Source organism: Bufo bufo, chromosome 4, assembly GCF_905171765.1.
Source record: "Bufo bufo chromosome 4, aBufBuf1.1, whole genome shotgun sequence".
NCBI classification, from domain to species: Eukaryota; Metazoa; Chordata; class Amphibia; order Anura; family Bufonidae; genus Bufo; species Bufo bufo.
The window spans coordinates 619,101,337-619,128,941 of NC_053392.1; the positions used below are offsets into that span (position 1 = coordinate 619,101,337).

General features: G+C 43.8%; 1 protein-coding gene across 2 annotated transcripts; it reads left to right on the forward strand.

Annotated features, from left to right (window-relative positions):
* The first annotated feature begins 158 nt into the window (after positions 1–158).
* On the forward strand, positions 159–24,049 carry LOC120999709 (oocyte zinc finger protein XlCOF6.1-like). Of its 2 annotated transcripts, none has more exons than XM_040430730.1 (4): positions 159–246; positions 1,393–1,490; positions 20,589–20,646; positions 22,087–24,049. In XM_040430730.1, exons 1-4 carry the CDS (start codon positions 162–164, stop codon positions 23,139–23,141), a joined length of 1,296 nt encoding a protein of 431 aa, XP_040286664.1. In that variant the 5' UTR covers positions 159–161; the 3' UTR covers positions 23,142–24,049. The 2 variants fall into 2 exon arrangements, with proteins under 2 accessions (XP_040286664.1, XP_040286665.1); XM_040430731.1 differs by lacking the exon at positions 159–246 and adding an exon at positions 1,114–1,269.
* Positions 24,050–27,605: the final 3,556 nt, after the last annotated feature.

The window sequence follows — 27,605 nt, forward strand, 5'->3', positions numbered from 1 at the left end:
ATCCTAGAACTTACCACCAGGATCACTGAGCTGCTGTGCGGAGAGGTGAGTGCTGCTGGGAATGCTGGGACATTATACAATAACGCCAAGGGAGGGGTCTGGTAATGTCCTTGTGTTGTCAGGTTCCTATAAGGTGTCAGGATGTTGCTGTCTATTTCTCCATGGAGGAGTGGGAGTATTTAGAAGGACAAAAGGATCTGTACAAGGAATTCTTGAAGGAGAATCACCAGTCCCTCACATCACCGGGTAAGAGGAGACCTTCCATGACTGTAGAGGGGAGAACAGTTTTGAATTAGAGTGCGGATGTAGATGTGCTGTGCCACAGATTTGGCTGGGGCTACTTCTAAAGGAGCAGCTAGATTACCCCCCCCCCCCCAGTCCCCCCAGTCCTTACTCTTTAATCCATATGGACATCACTGCAGGGGAACCACCAGGCCACTACCTTTGGAAGTAGTCTCTGTTCAGTGGCTGCTGACCCACTGGGATCAAGAGATACTAATGAAAAGCACCAAGAGATCAGTCAGAACTGTAGCCACAAGACAAGCAAAGACAGGGAGCGTTTGTGCAATGCAGTAAACAGTGCAAAGATCAGAGTAGGCAGCACAGGGTTAATACTAGAAACAGGCAGAGGTCAGATCAGACAGCAATAAGTGAAATACAGTTAACAGGCAGAGGTGAGGCCGCTTTCAGATGAGCAAGTGTCACCCTTCGGACTCGCAGCACAGCACCCGTCCTGACTTCCCAGCACTGCCGAGGTCATATTATACTTATTTCTGATGCTATGTAACGCTTACAGTTCTGGAACGTATTGGATAACACTGACAGCATTATGTCAGTCTTATCCAATACATTCCAGACCTCTAAGGGTTACATAGCATCGTAAATCAATATAATGCTATGCGACCCTGGCAGTGCTGGAGGTTCAGGACGGGTGCTGCGATGTGAGTCCGCAGCATCACGCTCGCTCGTCTGAAAGCAGTCTAAATGTGTAACTGAATTCAAGAGTGGATCTCTTTGGTAGGAAACTAGCAACTAGAACCTCTTACTCAGGCACCATTCTACAGGGAATGGTGCCTTAAATATCCCAGGGAGGCTAGCCATAGAGTGGACAGATTAGGGCCACACATGCTGGGCCTTTAAGAACCAGAAGAAGCACATGTCCTACAGGCGGACAAAGCCACTGCAGGCCAAGAGCTGGCCACAGATCAGCACGCTGTGGACAGAACAATGAAATGTCAACAGGTATGGACCACCGGAGCAGGGAATTGGGTAAACGCTCCAACGGCCTTCAAGGAACAAGGAGATGTCAGCAGCCACGGACCGGCCGGCATCACAGATTCACTTATCATTGGATATAGACAATGTATTCAGTCGCTGTGTGTTTTCCTACAGATGGATCCAGTCAGAGAAATCCACCAGAGAGATGTCCCAGTCCTCAGTATTCCCAGGACTGTCCAGAGGAGAAACCAAATATCCCACTGGATCATCAGGTAGGTGAAGCTGAGGTTTCTACAAATCCTCTATAGACTGATGTAATGGAGCTTTCTACTGACCTCCCCCAGCAGCAGTGGAGTATACTGTACTCTGTATTTCATGTTATTATTGTTTGCAAATGGTAATTAAATGGAACTTGTCAGCAACAAAATGGCCCCTAAACTGTCCCATTTAACTCTTTCCGGACATCCGCCATACAAGTACGGCGGATGTCTGGTCTCTAAAGATGGTGTCTGCTCCGGACAAGCGCCTGAGCCACCGGGTGCTTACAGTTCTATACAGCAGACATACGGGGCTAATGTCTGTGATCAGTGATAATGCCGTTCACAGACATTAATCCCCTCAGATGCTGTGTTCAAATGTGACCGCGGCGTCTAAGAGTTAAAAAAAAAACAGAAGCACGCGCTTTCTGGGCAGGAACACTTTTCCCTGGCTGAAATCAGGAAAGGCGTCCCATAGTAGTAATAGGCCAGAAGCTGTAGAAGGCTTTTAGGACTATTACTTGTATATTCCAATGCAGGTGGCAGCATGTATTGTAATGTACTGATCTTTATATTCTGTAATGGCTAAAATTCCAATACTTAATATAAAAGGCAATCTAATGATTGCATGTTAGGAGCCAAAATTTTTTTTTTTAAATTACAAAAATTCTAATCACCCTATTTACCCCATATAGACATCACTGCATCCGATAACACCTCTAGTATTTAAATCTAAAAATATTGATCCCTTACTGCGAATGTTGTAATGGAAAAAAACCATACCACTAAATTGTATCCATAAAAGCTACAGATTGTAACGCAAAAAATTAGCTCTTACACAGCTTCGTAGACATAACTGAAATTGTTATGGGGTCAGGACATGGAGATGAAAAGAAAGTAACTTTTTAACTTTAAAAAAAATAATTCTGTAGTAGTTTATCTATTTGATAAACTGTATGCAGTATTATTCGACTTACAAGACGCATCTGCCCATGAGACGCATCTAGGTTGTAGAGGAGGAAAAGAAGAGTAATAATATTTTTTTATCAGACCTCAGCTCAGACCCCCAATGTTTATAAGACCCCCAATCAGGCATCAGATCAGACACCATGTTACTAACACACCCATTCAGACCTCAAATCAGACCGCCATGTTAATAAAACCTCCAAGTTAATCAGTCCTCAGATCAGACAATAAATAATAAAAAATCAACTCGCCTCTCCTGTTCCGGACCCCCTCCTGAGATTCAGTGCTCTTCCTGCTTTGCTGTGACCCGACTTTGCACAGTGCGAGGTCACAAAGTACGCCGACATCCTCACGCTGTGCGCAGGTCACAGCACAGCGCACCGAGCCTGCAGAAGACCAAGAAGCGGGGAGTTCAGAGCTAGCGCGGGGAGAGCTGTATTCACCGCTCCCTAGTCCTCCTGTACTAATTAATGCTTCCATAATTTTTTTTTTCTAGCTTCTCACTACATCGTATACAATATTAAATAGTGCCACTAGAAAGTACAACTTGTTCCACAAAAAACAAGCCCTCATGTGGCTCTGTGAACAAAAAATAAAGAAGTTATGGCCCCAGGAAGGCAGGGAGTGAAAAATGAAAAATCTCTGTGTCAGAAAGGGGTTAAGCTGCTCAGCACATTTTACCAGTGTGTTCATAGCAGGGCAGGTTTATATGTACCTCTGTTAATTGCCAAATAGTTTCAGTTTAACTACTGATTGTAATTCCACATTTTAGCTTATTTGAGGGCTTCAGTATAAGTTTAATATAATGTATTGTATAGCATCATTATACCGTGCAGTTTAATATAGTGTATTGTACTACTGCATCAATATACCAGTTATTTAATGTGTTATACTGCATCTATCTACACGTTTATTCAACGCGCTTTACTGCATTGATTTGCTATTGTATATTGTCAATACCAGTGTGCAGTGTTTTTGTAGAAGGGGAGGGATGTTTAATTGCAGCTTTGTCAGTTATTTACCAAAATATATGTGAGTATATATAAGAGGACACTTTTTTCTACTGGCAGAAATAAGGCAACATTATTTTTTTCTCTACTAGCAGAACTATAAGGAGGCAATTAGTACTACTGCAGACTAGAGTTTGATATCAAGTAAAAGTATTGCAATACTCTATACCATTCGATGCAACAGAAAACACAAAAAATACACAATATCAAGTTAATGTGTATTTTTCGTGTTTTTTTTGTGTGCAAAATATTGATTGCCCATTATATGAGGAACATGATTGGCACATGGAAGTTTAGGTTCATAAACCATATGCCTCACATTTGTAGTAACCTCATCAACTTACTGTTCACATACTGGGCAACATGGTGGGGTACATGTGAGGTACATGAAGGGGTTAATTACTATTAATGTGAAGCACACAGGGGTTCATTTACTAACAGATATACGCCACTTTTTGGCGCGTCTCATGTGTCATTTTCTATGCCTAAGTCTATATCAGCAAGGGAGGTGACATAGATTTAGACAGGCGGTGGATCCGCTGAAGTTAAGTAAAGGCCGGCTGTGAGGAATATGCGGAGTGATGATTTAATGCCTGCCATCTGCTCAGAGTGAGGGGTAGTTGGGCAGAGGAAATCGGGCTTCACAGGTGGCCCTGCTTCAAAACAGGGGGAGGGAGGGTGTGACTGACTAAGGGTTAAAATGCCTGTGCAGATCACAGGCCTTGGTCCTTCTCTGAAGGGGGTCATGTCGTGTAACGTGTTTGGAGGAACCTTGGAAAACCTGCTTATGTCACTGCCCCCGTGTGGCTACAGCATTCACCATCACAGCTAAAGTATTACGCCTTTATCCGGGAACTGACTTTCATTTGCTAATTGATAGTACCATCTGTATTTGCACATCTGACCATTGTATATATCTGTGTGTACAGTCGTGGCCAAAAGTTTTGAGAATGACACAAATATTAGTTTTCATAAAGTTTGCTGCTAAACTGCTTTTAGATCTTTGTTTCAGTTGTTTCTGTGATGTAGTGAAATATAATTACACGCACTTCATACGTTTCAAAGGCTTTTATCGACAATTAGATGACATTTATGCAAAGAGTCAGTATTTGCAGTGTTGGCCCTTCTTTTTCAGGACCTCTGCAATTCGACTGGGCATGCTCTCAATCAACTTCTGGGCCAATTCCTGACTGATAGCAACCCATTCTTTCATAATCACTTCTTGGAGTTTGTCAGAATTAGTGGTTTTTTGTTTGTCTACCCGCCTCTTGAGGATTGACCACAAGTTCTCAATGGGATTAAGATCTGGGGAGTTTCCAGGCCATGGACCCAAAATGTCAACGTTTTGGTCCCCGAGCCACTTAGTTATCACTTTTGCCTTATGGCCCGGTGCTCCATCGTGCTGGAAAATGCATTGTTCTTCACCAAACTGTTGTTGGATTGTTGGAAGAAGTTGCTGTTGGAGGGTGTTTTGGTACCATTCTTTATTCATGGCTGTGTTTTTGGGCAAAATTGTGAGTGAGCCCACTCCCTTGGATGAGAAGCAACCCCACACATGAATGGTCTCAGGATGCTCACCTTTTCTTCTCCGGACCAGCCTTTTTCCAGATGTCCCAAACAATCGGAAAGAGGCTTCATCGGAGAATAGGACTTTGCCCCAGTCCTCAGCAGTCCATTCACCATACTTTCTGCAGAAGATCAATCTGTCCCTGATGTTTTTTTTGGAGAGAAGTGGCTTCTTTGCTGCCCTTCTTGACACCAGGCCATCTTCCAAAAGTCTTCGCCTCTCTGTGCATGCAGATGCGCTCACACCTGCCTGCTGCCATTCCTGAGCAAGCTCTGCACTGGTGACACTCCGATCCCGCAGCTGAATCCTCTTTAGGAGACGATCCTGGCGCTTGCTGGACTTTCTTGGACGCCCTGAAGCCTTCTTACCAAGAATTGAACCTCTTTCCTTGAAGTTCTTGATGATCCTATAAATTGTTGATTGAGGTGCAATCTTAGTAGCCACAATATCCTTGCCTGTGAAGCCATTTTTATGCAACGCAATGATGGCTGCACGCGTTTCTTTGCAGGTCACCATGGTTAACAATGGAAGAGCAATGATTTCAAGCAACACCCTCCTTTTAACATGTCAAGTCTGCCATTTTAACCCATTCAGCCTGACATAATGATCTCCAGCCTTGTGCTCGTCAACATTCTCACCTGAGTTAACAAGACGATTACTGAAATGATCTCAGCAGGTCCTTTAATGACAGCAATCAAATGCAGTGGAAAGTTTTTCTGGGGATTAAGTTAATTTTCATGGCAAAGAAGGACTATGCAATTCATATGATCACTCTTCATAACATTCTGGAGTATATGCAAATTGCTATTATAAAAACTTAAGCAGCAACTTTTCCAATTTCCAATATTTATGTAATTCTCAAAACTTTTGGCAACGACTGTATATAGTGTTGTGTCTAGTGTGCCCTTAAGGCAATTAAATATATAAATTAATCTTGCACTGTTCTGCATCTCGATCCACAAATCCCTATGTCTGTGTTTCTGCATTATGTCAGGGTTGGTTCCTGACCCGATATAATCCCGTTAAAGGACCAAGCTTATATCTAACGAAGAACTGGTGACAGTCTTCCGGGCTGGCAGTGATCTGTTTCACTGGGGCAATGAAAAGGCTCTCTCAGCTTGTCAGGGTTGTGAGCGAGTGTTATATCATGCTGAAGGTAACGTGAATCACCCTCTCTCACTCCGCGTGCCTTCCTGTGCCCATGCGGACAAGAGGTATCTGTGTAAACTGTGCCAGGCTGACCTTACGTACTGCCAGGGAGGGCATAACATCACGTTTTGGCAACCAGTTACGAAACCGTATCGTGTAATCTCGATATACAGTGATGCCATGACAGGTTGCATTTTCTAATTCCACTCTTTATGCATAGGATGTAGTGCGGAGCTTGTAAAAAAATTAAATGGGGTGAAATTTGAAAAATAACACAATTCCGGAACAGTTTTATGGGTTTTGTTTTTACGGCGTTCCCCATACCGTATAACTGACCTGTTACTTTCATTCTCAAAGTCAGAAAGATTACGGTGATACGATGTGTATTGTTTTTTCTGCATTGTAATGCTGAATTTTTTAAAATTATTATTATTATTATTATTATTTTTATCTCCATATACTTTACTGAGCCCTATAACTTTTTTGTAGTTATAGTGCCTTGCAACAGTAGTCGCCCCCTTGACTTTTTTCATACTTTGTTGCCTCACAACCTGGAATTAACATGGATTGTTTGAGGATTCGCATCATGTTTTTTTTTTCTCTCTGCTTAATTAAGGCGAGTGCCCGGGGCAACCAGGTGCTATAAATTGACCCACTTACACTCTTCAGAGCCTGCTCTTTCTGAGGCTTGCTCTACTAAGTGGCTTCTTATTAAGTGGAGTTAAAAAACAAGGAGTTTAAGAAAAGGAGTTTGGAAACTAAGGTTGGATATAATTTCCTTGTGTGTTGTTGGCTTAATTTTTTGGTCCTTCTATTACAGCAGACAGGGTCTAAATCTAAATCATTTATACTGTTTAACTTTTTTACTGTTGTAATCCCCATTTAGTATGTGTTGCACAATTTACAACGCAGCCCAGTGCACATCTTGCATGATGTATGCAGTCCTGGAACAGGAGTTCAAGGGTGTATATCTTTGTTCTAGATGTGAGCAAATTACCCGTTTGGAATCGCAGATCGAGTCTCTAAATGGGCAAGTTGCAACACTGAGAGGCATTGATAATTTGCAAAAGAGTTTGCTTCTCACCGAGCAAGCACTCTTTGGGGTAGATGAGGGGGAGGGTGACAGAGAGGAGGCTGAGGAAAGTGAGGTAGCTAGCTGGGTAAAAGTTAGAAAGCGGGGTAGAGGGAAGAGTGCCAGGGAGGCTAGCCCTGATCTGACACACCCCAACAAGTTTGCACGTTTGGCAGATGAGGGGGATGTCAGTCCGGGGACGGCACTGCTGCAGCCAGACACTTCCTCTGCCAGTCAGGGGAATGTCAGCTCCAGTAAGCAGGGAACCAGGAGAGCAGGGCAGGCCAGACAGGTGCTGGTAGTGGGAGACTCCATTATTAGGGGAACAGATAGGGAAATCTGTCACAAAGACCGTGATCGCCGAACAGTGTGCTGTCTTCCTGGCGCTAGAGTTCGACACATCGTGGATCGGGTTGACAGATTACTGGGAGGGGCTGGAGACGATCCAGCGGTCATGGTCCATATCGGAATGACAAAGTTAGAGGTAGGTGGAGAGTCCTTAAAAATGATTTCAGGGATTTAGGTCAAAAGCTGAGGGCAAGGACCTCAAAGGTAGTATTTTCCGAAATACTGCCTGTACCACGAGCCACACAAGAAAGGCAATGGGAGATTAGGGAGATTAACAAGTGGCTCAAGAACTGGTGTAGGAAGGAGGGGTTTGGGTTCCTGGAGAACTGGGCCGATTTTTCTATCGGCTACAGGCTCTATCGTAGGGACGGGTTGCACCTCAATGAAGAAGGGGCAGCTGTGCTGGGGAGAAAGATGGCTAGAAGGTTGGAGGAGTGTTTAAACTAGGGACTGGGGGGGAGGGTAATTACGTTATAGGAGGGGAAGATAGTGCAGATAGAGACGGGGGGCAAGGTAATAAGAATGGGGGAGGAATGGAAGGAGGGACTAGAACATTTCAGAAGGAAAGGTGTAGGGTAAAAAATATACATAAACCTCTCAAATGTATGTATACTAATGCCAGAAGTCTGACTAATAAAACTGGTGAACTGGAATTAGTGATGTGTGAGGAGGACTATGACATAGTGGGAATAACTGAGACATGGCTGGATGATAGCTATGACTGGGCAGTTAATGTACAAGGTTACAGTCTGTTTAGAAAGGATCGTCAAAACCGGAGAGGGGGAGGGGTCTGCCTTTATATAAAGTCCTGTCTAAAGCCCACAGTCCGAGAAGATATAAGTGAGGGACATGAACATGTGGAGTCACTGTGGGTAGAGATACATGGAGCTAAAAACAACAATAAATTACTAATAGGAGTTTACTATAAACCACCTAATATACCAGAGTCCACAGAAAATCTACTACTAAACGAGATAGACGAGGCGGCAAATCATAATGAGGTGGTTATTATGGGGGACTTTAACTACCCAGATATAGACTGGGAAACTGAAACTTGTATATCTCATAAGGGAAACAGGTTCGTGGCAATAACCAAAGACAATTACCTCTCCCAACTGGTTCAGGACCCGACTAGAGGGACGGCCATACTAGACTTAGTATTAACCAATAGACCTGACAGAACAACAGACGTGCAGGTTGGGGGACACCTGGGAAATAGTGACCATAAAGTAATAACCTTTCAATTATCATTGAAAAGAGCGTTTCTACAGGGAGGAACAAAAATACCAAACTTCAAAAAAGCTAAATTTAGCCAACTAAGAGAGGCCATAGGCCAAACTAACTGGGACAAAGTACTCACAAATACAGACACAAAATGGGATATCTTTAAAAACATCCTAAAAACTCATTGTGAGAGGTACATACCGTATGGTAATAAAAGGTTAAGGAACAAAAAGAAACCAATGTGGATAAATAGAACTGTAAAGAAAGCAATAAATGACAAAAAGAAAGCATATAAAACACTAAAACAGGAGGGTAGCACGGAAGCACTGAAAAACTATAAGGAAAAAAATAGAACATGTAAAAAACAAATAAAAGCGGCCAAACTAGAGACCGAGAGATTAATTGCCAAAGAGAGTAAAACTAACCCTAAAATGTTCTTCAATTATATAAATGTTAAAAAGTATAAATCTGAAGGTGTTGGCCCTTTAAAGAGTAATGAGGGGGGAGTCGCAGAGAGCGACGAGGAGAAAGCAAAGCTGTTAAATATTTTTTTCTCCAATGTATTCACTGAGGAAAATAAATTGTCAGATGACATGCAGAATGCAAAAATAAATTCCCCATTAAAAGTGTCCTGTCTGACCCAGGAAGAAGTACATCAGCGACTTAAAAAGATTAAAATAGACAAATCACCAGGACCAGATGGCATACACCCCCGTATCCTAAAGGAATTAAGTAATGTCATAGCCAGACCCTTATTTCTGATATTTGCAGACTCTATACTGACAGGGAATGTCCCACAGGATTGGCGCGTGGCATATGTGGTGCCAATATTCAGAAAGGGGCCAAAAACAGAGCCTGGAAACTATAGGCCGGTAAGTTTAACATCTGTTGTGGGTAAACTGTTTAAAGGTTTTCTGAGAGATGCTATATTAGAGCATCTCAACGGAAATAAGAAAATAACGCCATATCAGCATGGCTTCGTGAGGGATCGGTCATGTCAGACTAATTTAATCAGTTTCTATGAGGAGGTAAGTTCTAGACTTGACAGCGGCGAATCAATGGATGTCGTATATCTGGACTTCTCCAAAGCATTTGACACTGTACCACATAAAAGGTTAGTATATAAAATGAGAATGCTCGGACTGGGAGAAAACATCTGTATGTGGGTAAGTAACTGGCTGAGTGATAGAAAACAGAGGGTGGTTATTAACGGTACACACTCAGATTGGGTCACTGTCACTAGTGGAGTACCTCAGGGGTCAGTATTGGGCCCTATTCTCTTCAATATATTTATTAATGATCTTGTAGAAGGCTTGCATAGTAAAGTATCAATTTTCGCAGATGACACTAAACTGTGTAAAGTAATTTACACTGATGAGGACAGTATACTACTACAGAGGGATCTGGATAGATTGGAGGCTTGGGCAGATAAGTGGCAGATGAGGTTTAACACTGATAAATGTAAAGTTATGCACATGGGAAGGAAAAATGCAAATCACCCGTACATACTAAATGGTAAAACACTCGGTAACACTGACATGGAAAAGGATCTAGGAATTTTAATAAACAGCAAACTAAGCAGCAAAAACCAGTGTCAGGCAGCTGCTGCCAAGGCCAATAAGATAATGGTTTGCATCAGAAGGGGCATAGATTCCCCAGATATGAACATAGTCCTACCACTTTACAAATCGCTAGTCAGACCACACATGGAGTACTGTGTATAGTTCTGGGCTCCTGTAAACAAGGCAGACATAGCAGAGCTGGAGAGGGTTCAGAGGAGGGCAACTAAAGTAATAACTGGAATGTGGCAACTACAGTACCCTGAAAGATTATCAAAATTAGGGTTATTCACTTTAGAAAAAAGACGACTGAGGGGAGATCTAATTAATATGTATTAATATATCAGGGGTCAGTACAGAGATCTATCCCATCAGCTATTTATCCCCAGGACTGTGACGAGGGGACATCCTCTGCGTCTGGAGGAAAGAAGGTTTGTACACAAACATAGAGGAGGATTCTTTACGGTAAGAGCAGTGAGACTATGGAGCTCTCTGCCTGAGGAGGTGGTGATGGTGAGTACAATACAGGAATTCAAGAGGGGCCTGGATGTGTTTCTGGAGCTTAATAATATTACAGGCTATAGCTACTAGAGCCAGGGAGTTATTCTGATGATCCAGGGAGTTATTCTGGTTGATCCAGGGAGTTATTCTGATGCCTGATTGGAGTCGGGAAGGAATTTTTTATTCCCCTAAAGTGGAGAAAATTGGCTTCTACCTCACAGGGTTTTTTGCCTTCCTCTGGATCAACTTGCAGGATAACAGGCCGAACTGGATGGACAAATGTCTTTTTTCGGCCTTATGTACTATGTTACTATGTTACTATGTAATTTACAGCACATGCCCACAACTATGAAGATTTTTTTATTTTTATTGTGAAGCAAACAACAAATAGGACAAAATAACAGAAAAAGTCAATGTGCATAACTATTCACCCCCCTAAAGTCAATACTTTGTAGAGCCACCTTTTGCGGCAATCACAGCTCCAAATCGCTTTGAATAAGTCTCTATGAGCTTGCCACATCTTACCACTGGGATTTTTGCCCATTCCTCCTTGCAAAACTGCTCCAGCTCCTTCACGTTGGATGGTTTGTGCTTGTGAACAGCAATCTTTAAGTCTGACCACAGATTTTCTATTGGATTGAGATCTGGACTGTGACTCGGCCATTCCAACACATTTACATGTTTCCCCTTAAACCACTCAAGTGTTGCTTTAGTTGTGTGTTTGGGGTCATTGTCCTGCTGGAAGGTGAACCTCCGTCCTAGCCTCAAATCACGCACAGAGTCGTACAGGTTTTGCTCAAGAATATCCCTGTATTTAGCACCATCCATCTTTTCCTCAACTCTGACCAGTTTCCCAGTCCCATCCCACCAGCATGATGCTGCCACCACTATGTTTCACTGTGGGGATGGTGTTCTTTGGGTGATGTGATGTGTTGGGTTTGCACCAGACATAGCATTTTCTTTAATGGCTGAAAATTTAAAAGTTTTAATTTTAAATTTTAGTCTCATCAGACCAGAGCACTTTCCTCCATACATTTTGGGAGTCTCCCACAGGCCTTTTTGCAAACTCACAACATGCTTTTTTGTTTTTATCTGAAAGTAATGGCTTTCTTCTGGCCACTCTGCGATAAAGCCCAACTCTATAGGGCTTATTCTTGAGATCTTCCCGCTTCTCTGGTGAAGTAGAATTTCGTCAGCTGCGGGTGCTTCATCACTCTTTTTTTTTCGCCCCGTCATGCTCAGATAGGGTTCCGTGACTGTTCCCTCCAGCTTTGGGTGGTTCACCGTGGAATTAGTCGCTGTATAAGTCGCTGGTTTGAAGTGCTATCTCCGGAGCTGCAGCACACTACATCCGCGCACCTCGGCAGACAGACCACGCCCCCCCCGGCGTACGGCTTATTGTCATCCTATGTACAGATCCTCCAGTCTCTGCTATGAACTCTGCAGCTCCTCCAGGGTTACCTTAGGTCTCTGTGCTGCCTCTCGGATTAATGCCCTCCTTGCCCGGTCCGTGAGTTTTGGTGGGCGGCCGTCTCTTTGCAGGTTTGCTGTTGTGCCATGTTCTTTCCATTTCGTTATGATAGATTTGATGGCGCTCCTGGGGATCATCAAAGATTTGGATATTTTTTTATAACCTAACCCTGACTTGCATTTTTCAACAACATTGTCCCTTACTTGTTTGGAGAGTTCATTGGTCTTTATGGGCGTGTTTGGTTAGTGATGCCTTCTTAGGTGTTGCAGCCTCTGGGGCCTTTCAAAATAGGTGTGTATATGTAATGACAGACCATGTGACACTTAAATTGCACACAGGTGACATCATTTCACTAATTATGTGACTTGTGAAGGCAATTGGTTGCACCAGAGCTTTTTATGGGCTTTCTAGCAAAGGGGGTGAATACATACGCACAGGGCAATTTTCTGCTTTCTATTTCTAAACAAAAGTTTTATTTATATATTTTTCTCATTTCACTTCACCAACTTAGACTATTGTGTTCTGATCCATCACATAAAATTCAGATTAACAAAACATTGAACTTAAGGCTGTAATGTAACAAAATATGAAAAAAGTCAAGGTGGGTGAATACTTTTGCAAGGCACTGTATGTGTACGGAGATGTTTGAGGGCTCATTTTTTGCGGGGCAATCTGTGCTTTTCATTGATACCATTCTGGGATGTGTAAGGCTTTTTTGATCAATTTATATTTAATTTTAATGGTACAGGCGTTTTCGCATGTGGCGATACCCATGATGTGTATTATATTTTTTTTATTGTTTACATTTTTATTTAAAGTACCTGGGGAAAGGGGGGGTGATTTGAATTTTTATACAAACCGGATTCCAAAAAAGTTGGGACACTATACAAATCGTGAATAAAAACTGAATGCAATGATGTGGAGGTGCCAACTTCTAATATTTTATTCAGAATAGAACATAAATCACGGAACAAAAGTTTAAACTGAGAAAATGTACCATTTTAAGGGAAAAATATGTTGAATGAGAATTTCATGGTGTCAACAAATCCCCAAAAAGTTGGGACAAGGCCATTTTCACCACTGTGTGGCATCTCCCCTTCTTCTTACAACACTCAACAGACGTCTGGGGACCAAGGAGACCAGTTTCTCAAGTTTAGAAATAGGAATGCTCTCCCATTCTTGTCTAATACAGGCCTCTAACTGTTCAATCGTCTTGGGCCTTCTTTGTTGCACCTTCCTCTTTATGATGCGCCAAATGTTCTCTATAGGTGAAAGATCTGGACTGCAGACTGGCCATTTCAGTACCCGGATCCTTCTCCTACGCAGCCATGATGTTGTGATTGATGCAGAATGTGGTCTGGCATTATCTTGTTGAAAAATGCAGGGTCTTCCCTGAAAGAGATGACGTCTGGATGGGAGCATATGTTGTTCTAGAACCTGAATATATTTTTCTGCATTGATGGTGCCTTTCCAGACATGCAAGCTGCCCATGCCACACACACTCATGCAACCCCATACCATCAGAGATGCAGGCTTCTGAACTGAGCGTTGATAACAACTTGGGTTGTCCTTGTCCTCTTTGGTCCGGATGACATGGCGTCCCAGATTTCCAAAAAGAACTTCGAATCGTGACTCGTCTGACCACTGAACAGTCTTCCATTTTGCCACACTCCATTTTAAATGATCCCTGGCCCAGTGAAAACGCCTGAGCTTGTGGATCTTGCTTAGAAATGGCTTCTTCTTTGCACTGTAGAGTTTCAGCTGGCAACGGCGGATGGCACGGTGGATTGTGTTCACTGACAATGGTTTCTGGAAGTATTCCTGAGCCCATTCTGTGATTTCCTTTACAGTAGCATTCCTGTTTGTGGTGCAGTGTCATTTAAGGGCCCGGAGATCACGGGCATCCAGTATGGTTTTACGGCCTTGACCCTTACGCACAGAGATTGTTCCAGATTCTCTGAATCTTCGGATGATGTTATGCACAGTTGATGATGATAGATGCAAAGTCTTTGCAATTTTTCGCTGGGTAACACCTTTCTGATATTGCTCCACTATCTTTCTGCGCAACATTGTGGGAATTGGTGATCCTCTACCCATCTTGGCTTCTGAGAGACACTGCCACTCTGAGAAGCTCTTTTTATACCCAATCATGTTGCCAATTGACCTAATTAGTGTTAATTGGTCTTCCAGCTCTTCGTTATGCTCAAATTTACTTTTTCCAGCCTCTTATTGCTACTTGTCCCAACTTTTTGGGGATTTGTTGACACCGTGAAAATTGGAATCAACGTATTTTTCCTTTAAAATGATACATTTACCCGGATTAAACGTTTGATCTGTCATCTACGTTCTATTACAAATAAAATATTGACATTTGCCATCTCCACATCATTGCATTCAGTTTTTATTCACAATTTGTTTAGTGTCCCAACTTTTTTGGAATCCGGTTTGTATTTAAAAAATATATATTTTTACTATTTTTCTTACACTATTTTATAGTTCCTATAACGGGAAGAACATCGTGTCAGCACTCTGTCAAGGAGGGCTAAGCCATGGGCCCTGCTTGGCACACGTGTTTAATCTGGTTATAAAGCAGTTCCCGAAGTCTTCCACCTATCTACAAGACATCCTGAAAATGGCCAGGAAACTGTGCATGCACTTCAGACACTCTTAACCTGCACAGAAGGGTGTTCTTCAACATCGGCTGATATGTGATGTTTCCACCCGTTGGAACTCCACCCTCCACATGTTGCACTGACTATATGAGCAGAGGAAGGCCGAAAATGATTTCCTAATGATGCAGGTGGATAGGAGTGCTCCACTATGTAACTTCAACATTAGCCAGTGGCAGCTCATGCATGACACCTGCTGTTTGCTTAGGCCCTTTGAAAAGGCCACTTTATTTGTCAGTCGCGAGGACTATGCGATGAACAACGTCATTCCACTGCTTCATGTCCTGGAGAAGATGCTGATAAATCGACGTGGCGCCACATTCATGCACAAGCAATGTATACATAAATGGGTGGTTTTTCTGCACAGGTGACAGGAGACCAGGCAGATGACCCCGAGACACAATGGCAGTATGCAGTGGAGATGGAGGCAGGGAGTCCCTCCGAGTCCCTTGCACAAATGGCCCGATGCATGCTCAGTTGCTTGTGTAGTGATAGCCGAAATGTCACAACTCAGCAGAGGGATAACTACTGGCTCTCCACCATGTTAGACCCTCGCTAACGGTCCAAAATGGGGGCCTTTTTTCCACCACTGAGAGGGAGGATAAACTAAACTACTATCGAGACATCCTATGTAGTAAGTTGGCCGCTGCCTATGTACGCCATCGCCCATCCTCACGAAGTTCTGACTGGGGGGCCCTCTGGTCATGTTCCACTACTATGGCTGCTGGAGGGGGTGGGCAGGAGCAGTACCAGCTCCATCAGCAGCAACTTAAGTCAAGAATCTCTGATGAGCAGTGTTCTTCACACACCTACTGAAGAAACCACCCACCCACCAGCAGCAGCAAGACATGGAGCAGAACCTGAACCAACAGCTAGTGGCTTACTTGGACTGCACCCTGCCACCCCACATCGACAAGCTTACCTGCCTGGCTAGTAGTGTAGCATCAGAGTGGCAGTTTAGTGTGGCTGAGGCCATAGTTACCCCAAGGAGAACTCGCCTTTTCACCCAAAATGTGGAGAGACAGACCTTTGTGAACATAAGTCAGGCATGGATCAGCCAGGATTTCCACACACCAGTGCCTGATGCATCAGGCTAAATTATTCTCGGTGCCACACCAAAACTTTGTCACCTGCTTCCCCTCTCCTCCTCCACTACCTGCTTCAGTCACTATTCTGATGCTGCCACCCGCCTGCTGCCATGCGCTCCTACTGCCACCCACCATCTTGTGCTGTTACCACCACTGCTTTTGCCCTCCACCTCCCCACTCTGTGACTGGGCCACAGTGTGGACCCCTCATGCTGTTGCCACCTCACCACTCTATGACGTGGCCTTTATTTTTCCTGTTTGGCCTTATTGACATCACCATTTATTTTACCCTTCTTCTGATCTGTCAGAATGATGGAAAAATGAGACACACAACGGATCCCGTCTTTGGAGCAGCTGTAAGGCTTGTATCACATGGTCCCTATTTTGCATCAGGATTGGTTCATGATTTCATATCACAAGACTATTAATGATAAGCAAAAGGTAGCAGTTATCTAAAGACCGATCAAAGGCCATTTAAAATAGGTGAACCTTTTAGACAAGAGGGAGGCTCTGCAAAAAAAAGTAAATGTGTAAAGTACTTTTACCAAACTAGTCTTTGGTCAGTACAGGCCAGCATCACAGGAGATGTTGCAGGAAGCCCAGCAGGGTAGCAGGGGAAGGTAGGCGGAGAGGGCAGTTTTGCAGATACGAGGAGATCAAAGGATTTCTAGACTGATGGGAGCAATACTGATGGATTACTGACCAAATGCTGACCGTGTGAAAGAGGATGCTTCACAGACAGGATCCGTTTTTTTGGGGTTGCTCTTATGACAGATCAGAAGAACGGCAAAATAACCAGTGACGTCAACACAAACTTACTGCTGACACCCGCTCGACTCTGTCGGGGGGGAGGGGAGGGGGGAGCAGGCTCTACTTGTATCGGTGTATAACAGAACAGGTTCTGTAGAAATCTGTGGAATCAGCTGATGACAGTGTAAAAGGAGTGCGCACTTTCACTCTATAGTAGAATCTTGGGCCACTGCACGGTTCTTCATACCAGGCGCCCAGGCGCTAACCTTGACCTGTAAGGCTGAGTTCACACTTGAGTTATTTGGTCAGTTTTGGCCCCGTAACTGACCAAATAAGTGAAATGTGAAGTGACGCCTGTCATCTGCGTGTCATCCTGACTCACAGTACTATTTCACTACCACAGCGGAGTCCCTATGCATCTTTCTGCAATGCACAGTGTCCTACACCAATATACAGGCTCTCTGCTGCCGGGAAATAGCAGTTTTTTAACGCGATTCGTCATGAATAAATTTGGATCTAATCATTTTTGGAAATTCGGCACCAGTCCGAATAATTTAAAAAAAAAAAGTGCTTATCTCTACTATCAACATTGAGGACCAAGGTGAGTTTATCTCTCTCCTGCCCTCCTATTCGTCTCTCTCTCCCTGGCACTCCCCCATCGGGCCACCCAGTTACTTTATTGGTGTCTGTGGCTGACCGCAGCATAGGGAGGGTGAGGGACGTTCTCCCTTCTTCTCCACTGTGCAGCTGCTTATGAGAAGTGACCGATACTAAGCTGCACAATAGCAAAATAATGCCAATCCCGGTATCGAATCAGGTACCAAACTATTGAAAAAGTATAAAGACTTCGGTACCTGGTGCAACCCTACAGGGTACACTATAAGAGGGCATTCTAATGTGGGTGGCTGTAGTAGTGCAAACAGTATTAGCAGCACCAGCCGCCCGGCTAGTAGTAGTAGTAGCAGACCACAGTTCTCCCTTGCTTCTAGTAGGCGCCAGAATATTATAGAGGACAAAGACGATGAGTTTGTGGATTGGATCTTTTACTCTCAGTCACATCAGGCTGATGTCAATTTTCACCTCTGAGTCTGACAATGTGCCATTGAGCCAGGAGTCACAGCATTCCTCCTGCTCTCCTCCTCGCGGCTCCAGAGAAGCTTTTCATTTGCATCATCTCTGTCTCTTAATTGCGCTCTTCTAATGAGGGACCTTCTTGTTTCCTAAGAAGCAACAAAACCCCATGTGCTGTGGAAGATAATCCAAATAGTCTTCCTGTTAATGACTTGTGTGAAAAGTGTCAGAGTTAGGACTGCCATAAGGAGGAGGTTCAGGCAGAGGCGGAGGACCCAATGCATAGCTGTTTTGGTGGTGATGGCAGTAGTAGTGACAGTAACAGCAATAGTATCTGTGGCAACAGTGTGACTTGGGTCAAATGGGCAAACCCAGAACAGGGAATCGGTGGGGGGGGGGGGAGGGGGGGGCAAGGATCCCATGATGACATATCACTTTCTAAAAAAAGTGATAGGAAGGGTTAGGACTATGAGGATAATGATTTTGTGGTGGACAGGACATGGGATCGGGATCTGTGTGCTGAGGAGGGGGCGGCATCAGAGGAGAAGGGTGATGGCGTGGCTGCAATAAAGAGTGGAGGCAATGTATGGCCAGAGCCAGATCTACTCCTATTTTGATGAGCTTGGGAACTGGTGATGCCACTGAAAACAAGTTTGGCTGCCGCTATATCTGTGCAAGCAACTCATGTATGGCTGTTTTTCTCCACAAGGCCAAGACACAAAACTGATCTGCAGGATTAAAATATGTCATTGACATTTAAACACAAGCATTGGCAACAGAGCTGTATTGCAGCACATGAGACGGCATCACCAAATCCAGTGGGAAAATAGAACTGGCCAGGATTCGATAAAGTCTGTCCTCTTTCTCCCAGTCTCCTTTGTGACAGCCAGGCCACATTCCCAAGCAGTACAGTGACCTTATCATCATCAGCTTCTTCTTCTCCTGCTCATACTCCTCCTTGTCTTTTGTTCCATCATGAGAAATCGATAACAGAATGTGCGGCCATGAGAAATCTATTCGCAACCAGCAATTAGCTTATGTGCAAACTGAACTCCCACTTGGCCAAGTTGCTGGCAGTGCAGTTGCTGCTGTACCACTTAGTTGTGGTAATTGCAGTGCAGTTCCATTCCTTCATCAAAATTTAAGTCATTACTCTCCCGCTGTCTCTGCTACAAAATGTAGCAGAAGCTGCTTCCCCAACCTGATGCAGTAAATGGACATGCATTGTCTGAACAGCTAGGTTCAGTTGTTCCTGGACTATGCCCTTTCTCTGGCACACACCCTGTTCCCTGACCCTATGGACTTCTGGAAATGCAGATTGGAACAGTGGCTGGAAATAGCCAAGTTTGCTATCACAGTACTATGTTTTCCAGCCTCTTGTGTCATTTCAGGGAAGGTTTTCCTCATGGCAGGTGGAATTTTCCCACCCAAACAGGCAAAATTGTCCTACGCGTTTGCAAAACATTAGCTTTGTCAAAATAATTCAGGCACATGGATCCTTGAGGATTTTCACACATTTCCAGCAGATGACAATGAATAGATCTGCCATTCCTGGCTATTTATGATCAGCCCAGTGATGTTACTGCCTGTTCATGGTGTTCCATACTGTACTGCAGTTGCTGCTCCGCCTGGTGCCATTACTACTACCCCTAAATGGCTGCACATTGCCTGCCATTTTTGTGAGGTTTCTCATTGCACTGCTGCTCCCAAAAAAGGGAGAATTTTTGGGCAGGCATCTGCCTCCAATACGGGACAACTATTGTAATGTTTTTACTTTTAAAAAGCATAACACATGCGACGGCACAGTGTCTTTTTAAACAGGCTGCTTCTTAACACTGTCAATAATGCATCCAATTGTGTGAAAGGGTTAAAAAGACACTGTGCCGTCGCATGTGTTATGCTTTTTAAAATGAAAAACATTCCAATAATTGTCCCATATTGGAGGCAGATGCCGGCCCATATACACAGAGCTAAGAAAGAAGAAAATAAAAAAGAAACACAAGAGAAATAATATGTGTCCTATGAGATCTTAGAGTGTGATATACCAGTTCTCAGGCCAATCGGAGCACTTGTAATTGAGGTAGAATCGATTCAGACCCAAATCAATTTCTTGGAGTGATTCGTTCGAATTGGACCCAAAACAAATTTAAAGAAATTCGCTCATCTCTAAGGCTACTTTCACTTCTGCCCTTTCCGCCTATTGAGATCCGTCATAGGATCTCAATAGCGGGGGTAAAATGCTTCCGTTTTGTCCCCATTCATTGTCAATGGGGACAAAACTGAACGAAACGGAGAGCACCAGAATGCATTCCGTTCCGTTTGGTTGCATCCCCATCGCGAACAGAATAACACTGCAAGCAGCACAATATAAGTCAATGGGGACGGATCAGTTTTCTTGGACATAATAGAAAACGGTTCTGTCCCCCATTGACTTTCAATGGAGTTCATGACGGATCCGTCATGGCTATTTTAAAGATAATACAACCGGATCTAGATGCAGACGGTTGTATTATCATGACGGAAGTGTTTTTGCTGATCCATGACGGATCCAGCAAAACCACTGGTGTGAAAGTAGCCGAATTCATGTCTTGTAGAAGTGTTTCATTTTTGCCTGGACATAAGAAGAACTAGCAGCGGGGTATATTTTTCTCATATCTTTCATCTTGCAGGAAAGTTCTGGTGAAACGACGAGTGGACTTGAAAAACCCATATCAGTGACTGTGAATGGTAAATCATAAATCTTTCATAAATCTTTTTGATTGTAAATGTCTTTATTAATGGGACAATTGATAGGAAGTTCAGAGAAAACTCCTCTTCATCATTATTAATGATACAATTAATATTAAGAATAAATGTAATGCCATAATACCCCTTGATCTTCATTGGCACCAGTAAAATGTGACAGTGTGAATAGATTCAGTCACAAATACAAAAATGATTGGAGGGTAAATGCTGATTCAGAATAAAGGTCACATGATACGATAGGCCAAAGAACCTGTAGTATGTGGACCCTACATACTGGGGTCCTTCTCCAGTCAGAGTGCTCCGGTTGTCCATATGCTCTCTCAGACAGGTTCCCACCTTGCAGGGAAGATCAGTAGTACAGGATGTAAGCTATCAGTCAGATTAATAAATGTGTAAAGTACTTTTACCAAACTAGTCTTCATTCAGTACAGGCCAGCATCACAGGAGATGTTGCAGGAAGCCCAGCAGGGTAGCAGGGGAAGTGTCACGGATGATGTTGCAGATAGCTGGAAGTTATGGATAAACATCCGACTGGCTTGATCCCAAACTAAGGAACATAAAGGTGACCCCTATAAAACCCTAAGAGCTCACCCTGACTGCTAAGCACATACAAGGGTCTCAGAGGTAGACGATTGCATGCCCTCTTACCTAGACTGTATGACACCTGAAAACCCTAAAATAGTGAGGGGACACGATCACCGGCTCCCTGCACTTAATACGGAGGGAGTCAGGGTCACCTAGAATCAAGCCAGCAAGTAAACACAATATATGAAAGGACTTATCTGAACAAGCAGCAACAGAAGTCTCCAGCAGTGAACACTTCAAATCCAGGAAGTAGTATAAACCGCAAAGTGAGGCAGTATGGGAGGGAATATAAAGGAAAGAGGATTAGTCTAAATAGGTGACACCTGGGCGAAGGAAATGAGATGACAAAGTGAAACCAAAACAAAGAACATCATGCAAGAGGTAGAAAAGGACGTCTGTCAGACCTTCTCACAGAAGTGGTGGTGACAGGAAGGTGCGGGGAGAGAGCAGTTTTGCAGATCCGAGGAGACCAAAGGATTTCTATACTGATGGGATCCAGTTAAGAAGGAAATTGCCAAGGAGGGCCAGGCAGCCAATATCAGAGGAGGTAGATCTTGATCGTTATGGAATCCTGAGTCTGAGAATAGAGCTTCACCTATTTCTGACAAAAAGGGCAAAGGGAATTGCCAGTGATAGGAGATCCCTCAATCCTGAAACAAGTCAACCAGTGGTTTTAGAATGACACATTGCACCAATATGTAGTGGGGAAAAGTTTATGGCAGTGTGTTTATGCAGGGGATGCTCCAGGTTATTGAAGATGGTAGTGATCACATTTTCCTGGCTTGCAATTGTCTCAATAAAGCTGTGAAAATAATATAATTTTGTTTCATTTTCCAGTGGAAGACGGGATGAGCGACTCCTATGAACATCTCCATTTATCTTCCCATCATGAAGCAGAAAATAACAATACCACACAGGATGATTCAATAACTCCTAATGTACCCTCAGTCCTTCACAGCAGAGATCTGTCTACTGATACTGCTGGTCACAAGAAACCTTTATCCAAGCAATTACTGATTAGAAAAACAAGAACTAAACAGAAAAGTGGGAATTTTTTTTCTAGTGAGAAACGTTTTAAAAAGAAATCTAATCTTTTTTTGGATGAGAGAAATTGCAGAGATAACAGGTCATTTTCATGCTTGACATGTGGAAAATCTTTTAGCATGAAATACATTCTAGTTAGACATCAGAGAACTCACACAGGGGAGAAGCGCTATTCATGTCCTGAATGTGGGAAAGGCTTTCACAAGCAATCAAATTTTATTCAGCATCAGAGAACTCACACAGGGGAGATCCCATATTCATGCCCAGAATGTGGGAAAGGCTTTAACGATCAATCAAATTTTATTCGTCATCAGAGAACTCATACAGGGGAGAAGTCATTTTCATGTCTTGAATGTGGAAAGTACTTTAGTCAGAAATCCATTCTAGTTACACATCAGAGAACTCACACAGGGGAGAAGCCATTTTCATGTCTTGAATGTGGAAAGTGCTTTAGTCAGAAATCAAATCTTGTTGCACATCAGAGAACTCATACAGGGGAGAAGTCATTTTCATGTCTTGAATGTGGAAAGTACTTTAGTCACAAATCCGTTCTAGTTACACATCAGAGAACTCACACAGGGGAGAAGTCATTTTCATGTCTTGAATGTGGAAAGTGCTTTAGTCACAAATCTGTTCTAGTTACACATCAGAGAACTCACACAGGGGAGAAGTCATTTTCATGTCTTGAATGTGGAAAGTGCTTTAGTCGGAAATCAAGTCTTGTTGCCCATCAGAGAACTCACACAGGGGAGAAGCCATTTCCATGTTCAGAATGTGGAAAGTGTTTTAGAGTGAAACCATTGCTTATACAACATCTAAGAAGTCACACAAGAGGGAATCCATTTTAATGCGCAGAATGTGGGAAACGTTTTAGCCAGAAATCAAATCTTGTGAAACATCTAAGAACCTACTTAGGAAAGAAGCCATTTTCATTTCTTGAATGCGATAAATCTTTTGGTATAAAGCAAATATTGTTAGACGTCAGAGAACTCACACAATAGAGAAGCTATTTTCATGTTCAGAATGTGTGAAATGTTTCACCTGTCAAGCAAGTGTTGCTCGATACTGCCGAACTCACTGCCATATTTATGTGGAAATGTGAGAAGTCGTTTATTCAGAAATCAAGTCTTGCTAAACATGAGAGAATTCACTTAGAAGAGAAGCCATTGTAATGTTCAGATTGTAAGACGTGAGAGATATGGAGTTTCATTGTGGAATCTGCTGCCTAATCATGTCTTCTTTATAACTTAAAATGGTTGTGCAGTTTCCCATATTAATAACCTATCCTCAAGAAAGTGAGTCGACCAGTATGCACCAACATTGAGAACGTGTGGAAGAGATCTGGGAACAGATTTCATTTGAGACATGCTTGAATTTGATCAATAGCTTGCCCAGTACTGACAGACTGCAGAAGGAGAGACATTGCTACTCTCTCCCTGTAAACTGTACATGGCTATCACGAGTAAGGAAGGTAGAGAGGAAGTGCACCCCCTTGACTGCCACCCTCAACCCTGTCCCTGCCTACTTGCACCACCCACCCTAGGTGATGGGGCGCCACTGGGCGATGGTCCCTTCCCTACGTAAGTGCAAAGTAGAGAGGATAGAGACAGAGAGGAACCGGAAAGCAAGGCAAAGAGCGGTATACGAGACGTAGGCGAACCGACAGACAGGGAAGGGGACAAGAGAAAGGTACCCAGTAATGGGAGAGGCAATGGCGGGTCAACTAGCCGAGGTCAGGTCCAGGAGGTCACGTCAATACAAGGGAGAAGGCAGGAGACAAATCCGAGAATGAGCAGAGGTTAAATCCTAGAGATAGCGTCAGTAACAAGGGAGCAGGCAGAAGGGAGGTCAGGAAACAATTAAGGTCAAATACCAGAGGTCAAGTAAGATGATACTATATAATACACACTGCCCAAGAGACTAAATCACAGGCAACCTGTGGCCAGCAGGTTGCCTGTTTAAATATTGGAGGAAAGGGGTCATGTGATGTGGCCAGTGTCACATGACCTTTCCTCCCTGACAGTAGCCGAGTGCCTAGCTCGGCGCTCAGCCCCACCTGGTTCCTATAGTGACGGGGAATGCCGGTCGCTCCTGCAGGAGGAGTGCGGCCGGATGTACCGCATCCCCCGTCACCATGACGACGGAGACGCCGTGAGCTGAGAAGAGCAGTCGGACGCAGCGAGCGTCCGGGCTGCCATGAGAACGGGGACCGCCGGCAGCGCAGGGGGACAGACGCCCGCTGCCTGAACCCAACAATCGCAGACAGGGCTTCTCAGGGTGTTCCCGGTGAAACGGAAGCATGCATCCTAGACAGCGGTACCCAGGACCTCTCCTCAGGTCCAAAACCTTTCCAGTGGACCAGGTATTGAAAGGAGTTTCTAACATCCATGATTCTAGAGATGACGAATTCCTCCTGACCTTCAACCTCCACAGTTGGGGGAGGTTTTTTAGAAGGAATGCACTGGTGACACATATCTCTTGAGTAAAGACTTATGAAACACATTATGTATACGAAGGGAGTCGGGTAGTTTTACTCTAAAAGACACCGGGTTAATAACCTCAATAATATCATATGGTCCTATGAAACGCGGAGAGAATTTCCTAGAACAATGTTTCAAAGAAAGATTCTTTGTCGACAACCTCACTTTATCGCTGAGTACAAAATTTACTCCCTTGGAACGTTTCTTATTGGCATGTTTACGCTGAATCTCCTGGGCCTTTTACAGGTTCGCTTGAACCTGTGCCCAGACTGTGCACAGTCTAGAGGTGAAAGAATCTGCCTGCGGGTTGAGTGAGAACGTGGATGAAAACCACTATTACAAAAAAAGGAGATACCCTCGTGGACAGATTAACCCGATAGTTGATGGCAAACTCTGCCAATGGGAGGTATCTCACCCATAAAAGCTGATTGTGCGATACATAACACCTCAGAAAAAGCTCCACTGCCTGATTTAACCGTTCCGTCTGCCCATTAGTCTCTGGATGGAAAGCAGACGAAAAGGATAAAGAGATGTCGCATCTTTGACAAAAAGCTCTCCAGAACCCAGAAACAAACTGAACGCCCCTATCAGAGACGATATTTTCAGGGACACCATGCAGGCGTACCACATGTTCAATAAACAAGGATGCTAAAGTTTTCGCATCAGGGAGCTTACTTAAGGGAACAAAATGCACCATCTTGCTAAAACGGTCAACCACTACCCACCCCACTGATTTCCACTCGGAGGGGGGCAGGACAGAAATAAAATCCATGGAAATGTGTGACCAAGGCTTGCAGGGAATGGGTAGTGGGTGTAGTTCACCGGCGGGATGTGTCCTCGGGGTTTTAGATCTGGCACATACCTCACAAGCCAAAACATAAGATCGTACATCTTTAGACAAAGTGGGCCACCAGAAAGACCTCAACAGCAATTCCTTAGTGGCAACGATGCCCGGATGACCACACAGAACGGAGTCATGGCACTCGCCCAATAATCGAAAACGAAAAAGCTCGGGAACGAACAACTTATGTAAAGGTGTTTGTGGAGGAGCAAGTTGCTGAGCCCGTTGAATCTTAGAGGAAAGATCCGAAGATATCGCTGCCACAAAGATGCTCGCCAGCAAGATAGGTTCAGGAGGGGTGTCAGGAGATTGGACGGCATTAAAACTCCGGGACAAGGAATCTGCTTTAATATTTTTACTTCCTGGTCTGAAAGTAACAGAGAAGTTAAAACGAGTAAAAAACAGGGCCCACCTGGCTTGCCTAGGATTAAGGCGTTTGGCCGCCTCAAGAAACACTAAATTCTTATGATCAGTGAGGAACGTAACACAGTGTTTAGCCCCTTCTAAAAAATGCCTCCATTCCTCAAATGCCCATTTTATGGCCAGCAACTCGCGGTTTCCAATATCGTAATTTCTCTCCGAAGGAGAGAACTTGCGAGAGAAGAAAGCACACTGTCTTAAATTTGTGAAGTTGGAAGACCCCTGGGAAAGGATGGCCCCCACGCCATCCTCCGAGGCATCTACCTCCACCACAAAAGGTTCCTCAGGATTAGGCTGAACCAAGACTGGGGCCATTTGAAAACAATTTTTCAGAGTCTCAAAGGCCTGACAGGCCTCCAATGACCAGTTGACAAGATCAAACCCTTTCTTAGTCAAATCAGTAAGAGGCTTGGCAATAACAGAATTTTTTTTTATGAATTTACGGTAAAAGTTGGCGAATCCTAAAAAAAGCGTTGAAACACCCCATATGTGGTCAAAAACTGCTGTATGGCCACACGGCAGGGCGCAGAAGGAACAGAACGCCATATGGTTTTTGGAGGGCAGATTTCACTGGGATAAGTTTAACTTGCCATGTCACATTTGAAGACCCTCTGATGCACCCCTAGAGTAGAAACTACAAAAAAGTGACCCCATTTTGGAAACTACGGGATAAGCTGGCAGTTTTGTTGGTACTATTTTAGTGTACAGATGATTTTTGGTTGCTCTATATTGTACTTTTTGTGAGGCAAGGTAACAAAAAAATAGCTGTTTTGCCACAGATTTAATTTTTTGTTATTTACAACGTTCATCTGACAGGTTAGATCATGAGCTATTTTTATAGAGCAGGTTGTTACGGACGCGACAATACCAAGTTCTCAAGGATTTTTTTGTGTCTCCATTTATTTATTTATTTTGGCGACTGTCATATGTAGGGGCTCATTTTTTTCAGTATGAGATGACGGTTTGATTGGTACAATTTCGGGGTGCATATGACTTTTTGATCGCTTGCTATTACACTTTTTGTGATGTAAGGTGACAAAATGGCTTTTTAATACTGTTTTTATTTTTTTTTAAAATTACGGTGTTCACCTGAGGGGTTTGATATTTTTCTAGAGAAGGTTGTTACGGATGCGGCGATACCTAATATGTATCATGATTTAGTGTCACCATAGTTTAACCCCTTCACGCAACATCACGTACATGTACGTGGGGGAATGTGGTGCCTCACCGCATCCCCACGTGCATGTACGTGATCGGCTTTCACTGTCAGTGCAGGGAGCGAAGCGCTGAAGCTTCAGTGAAGCCGGCGTGCTGGGGTTGCTAGGCAACCAGAGAAGCCGGCAGGAGCTGTATTGGAGCTCTGACCCGCCCGCGATCGCTGTGATTGGTCCATTACTGCAGAGGGACCAATCACAGCGCATCGGGGCAGGTAAGGGGGGGTTAGGGAGGGACTATGTGCTTCTCCTTCTCTGATCGCCCCAATTCCTGTCAGGGAAGCGATCAGAGAAGGAGAAAGTGTGAAAATCTTCCCCACCTATGACGAGTATACTCGTCATGGCGCACTGCTACTT

Bases quoted from the DNA above. Each gene is read 5' to 3' on its own strand.
- LOC120999709 (XM_040430730.1), top strand. From the start codon at position 162: ATGGAGGAGTGGGAGTATTTAGAAGGACAAAAGGATCTGTACAAGGAA. The intron at 1,491-20,588 runs GTAGGTGAAGCT...TTCATCTTGCAG, and splicing joins ATATCCCACTGGATCATCAG to GAAAGTTCTGGTGAAACGAC. The intron at 20,647-22,086 runs GTAAATCATAAA...TTCATTTTCCAG, and splicing joins CATATCAGTGACTGTGAATG to TGGAAGACGGGATGAGCGAC.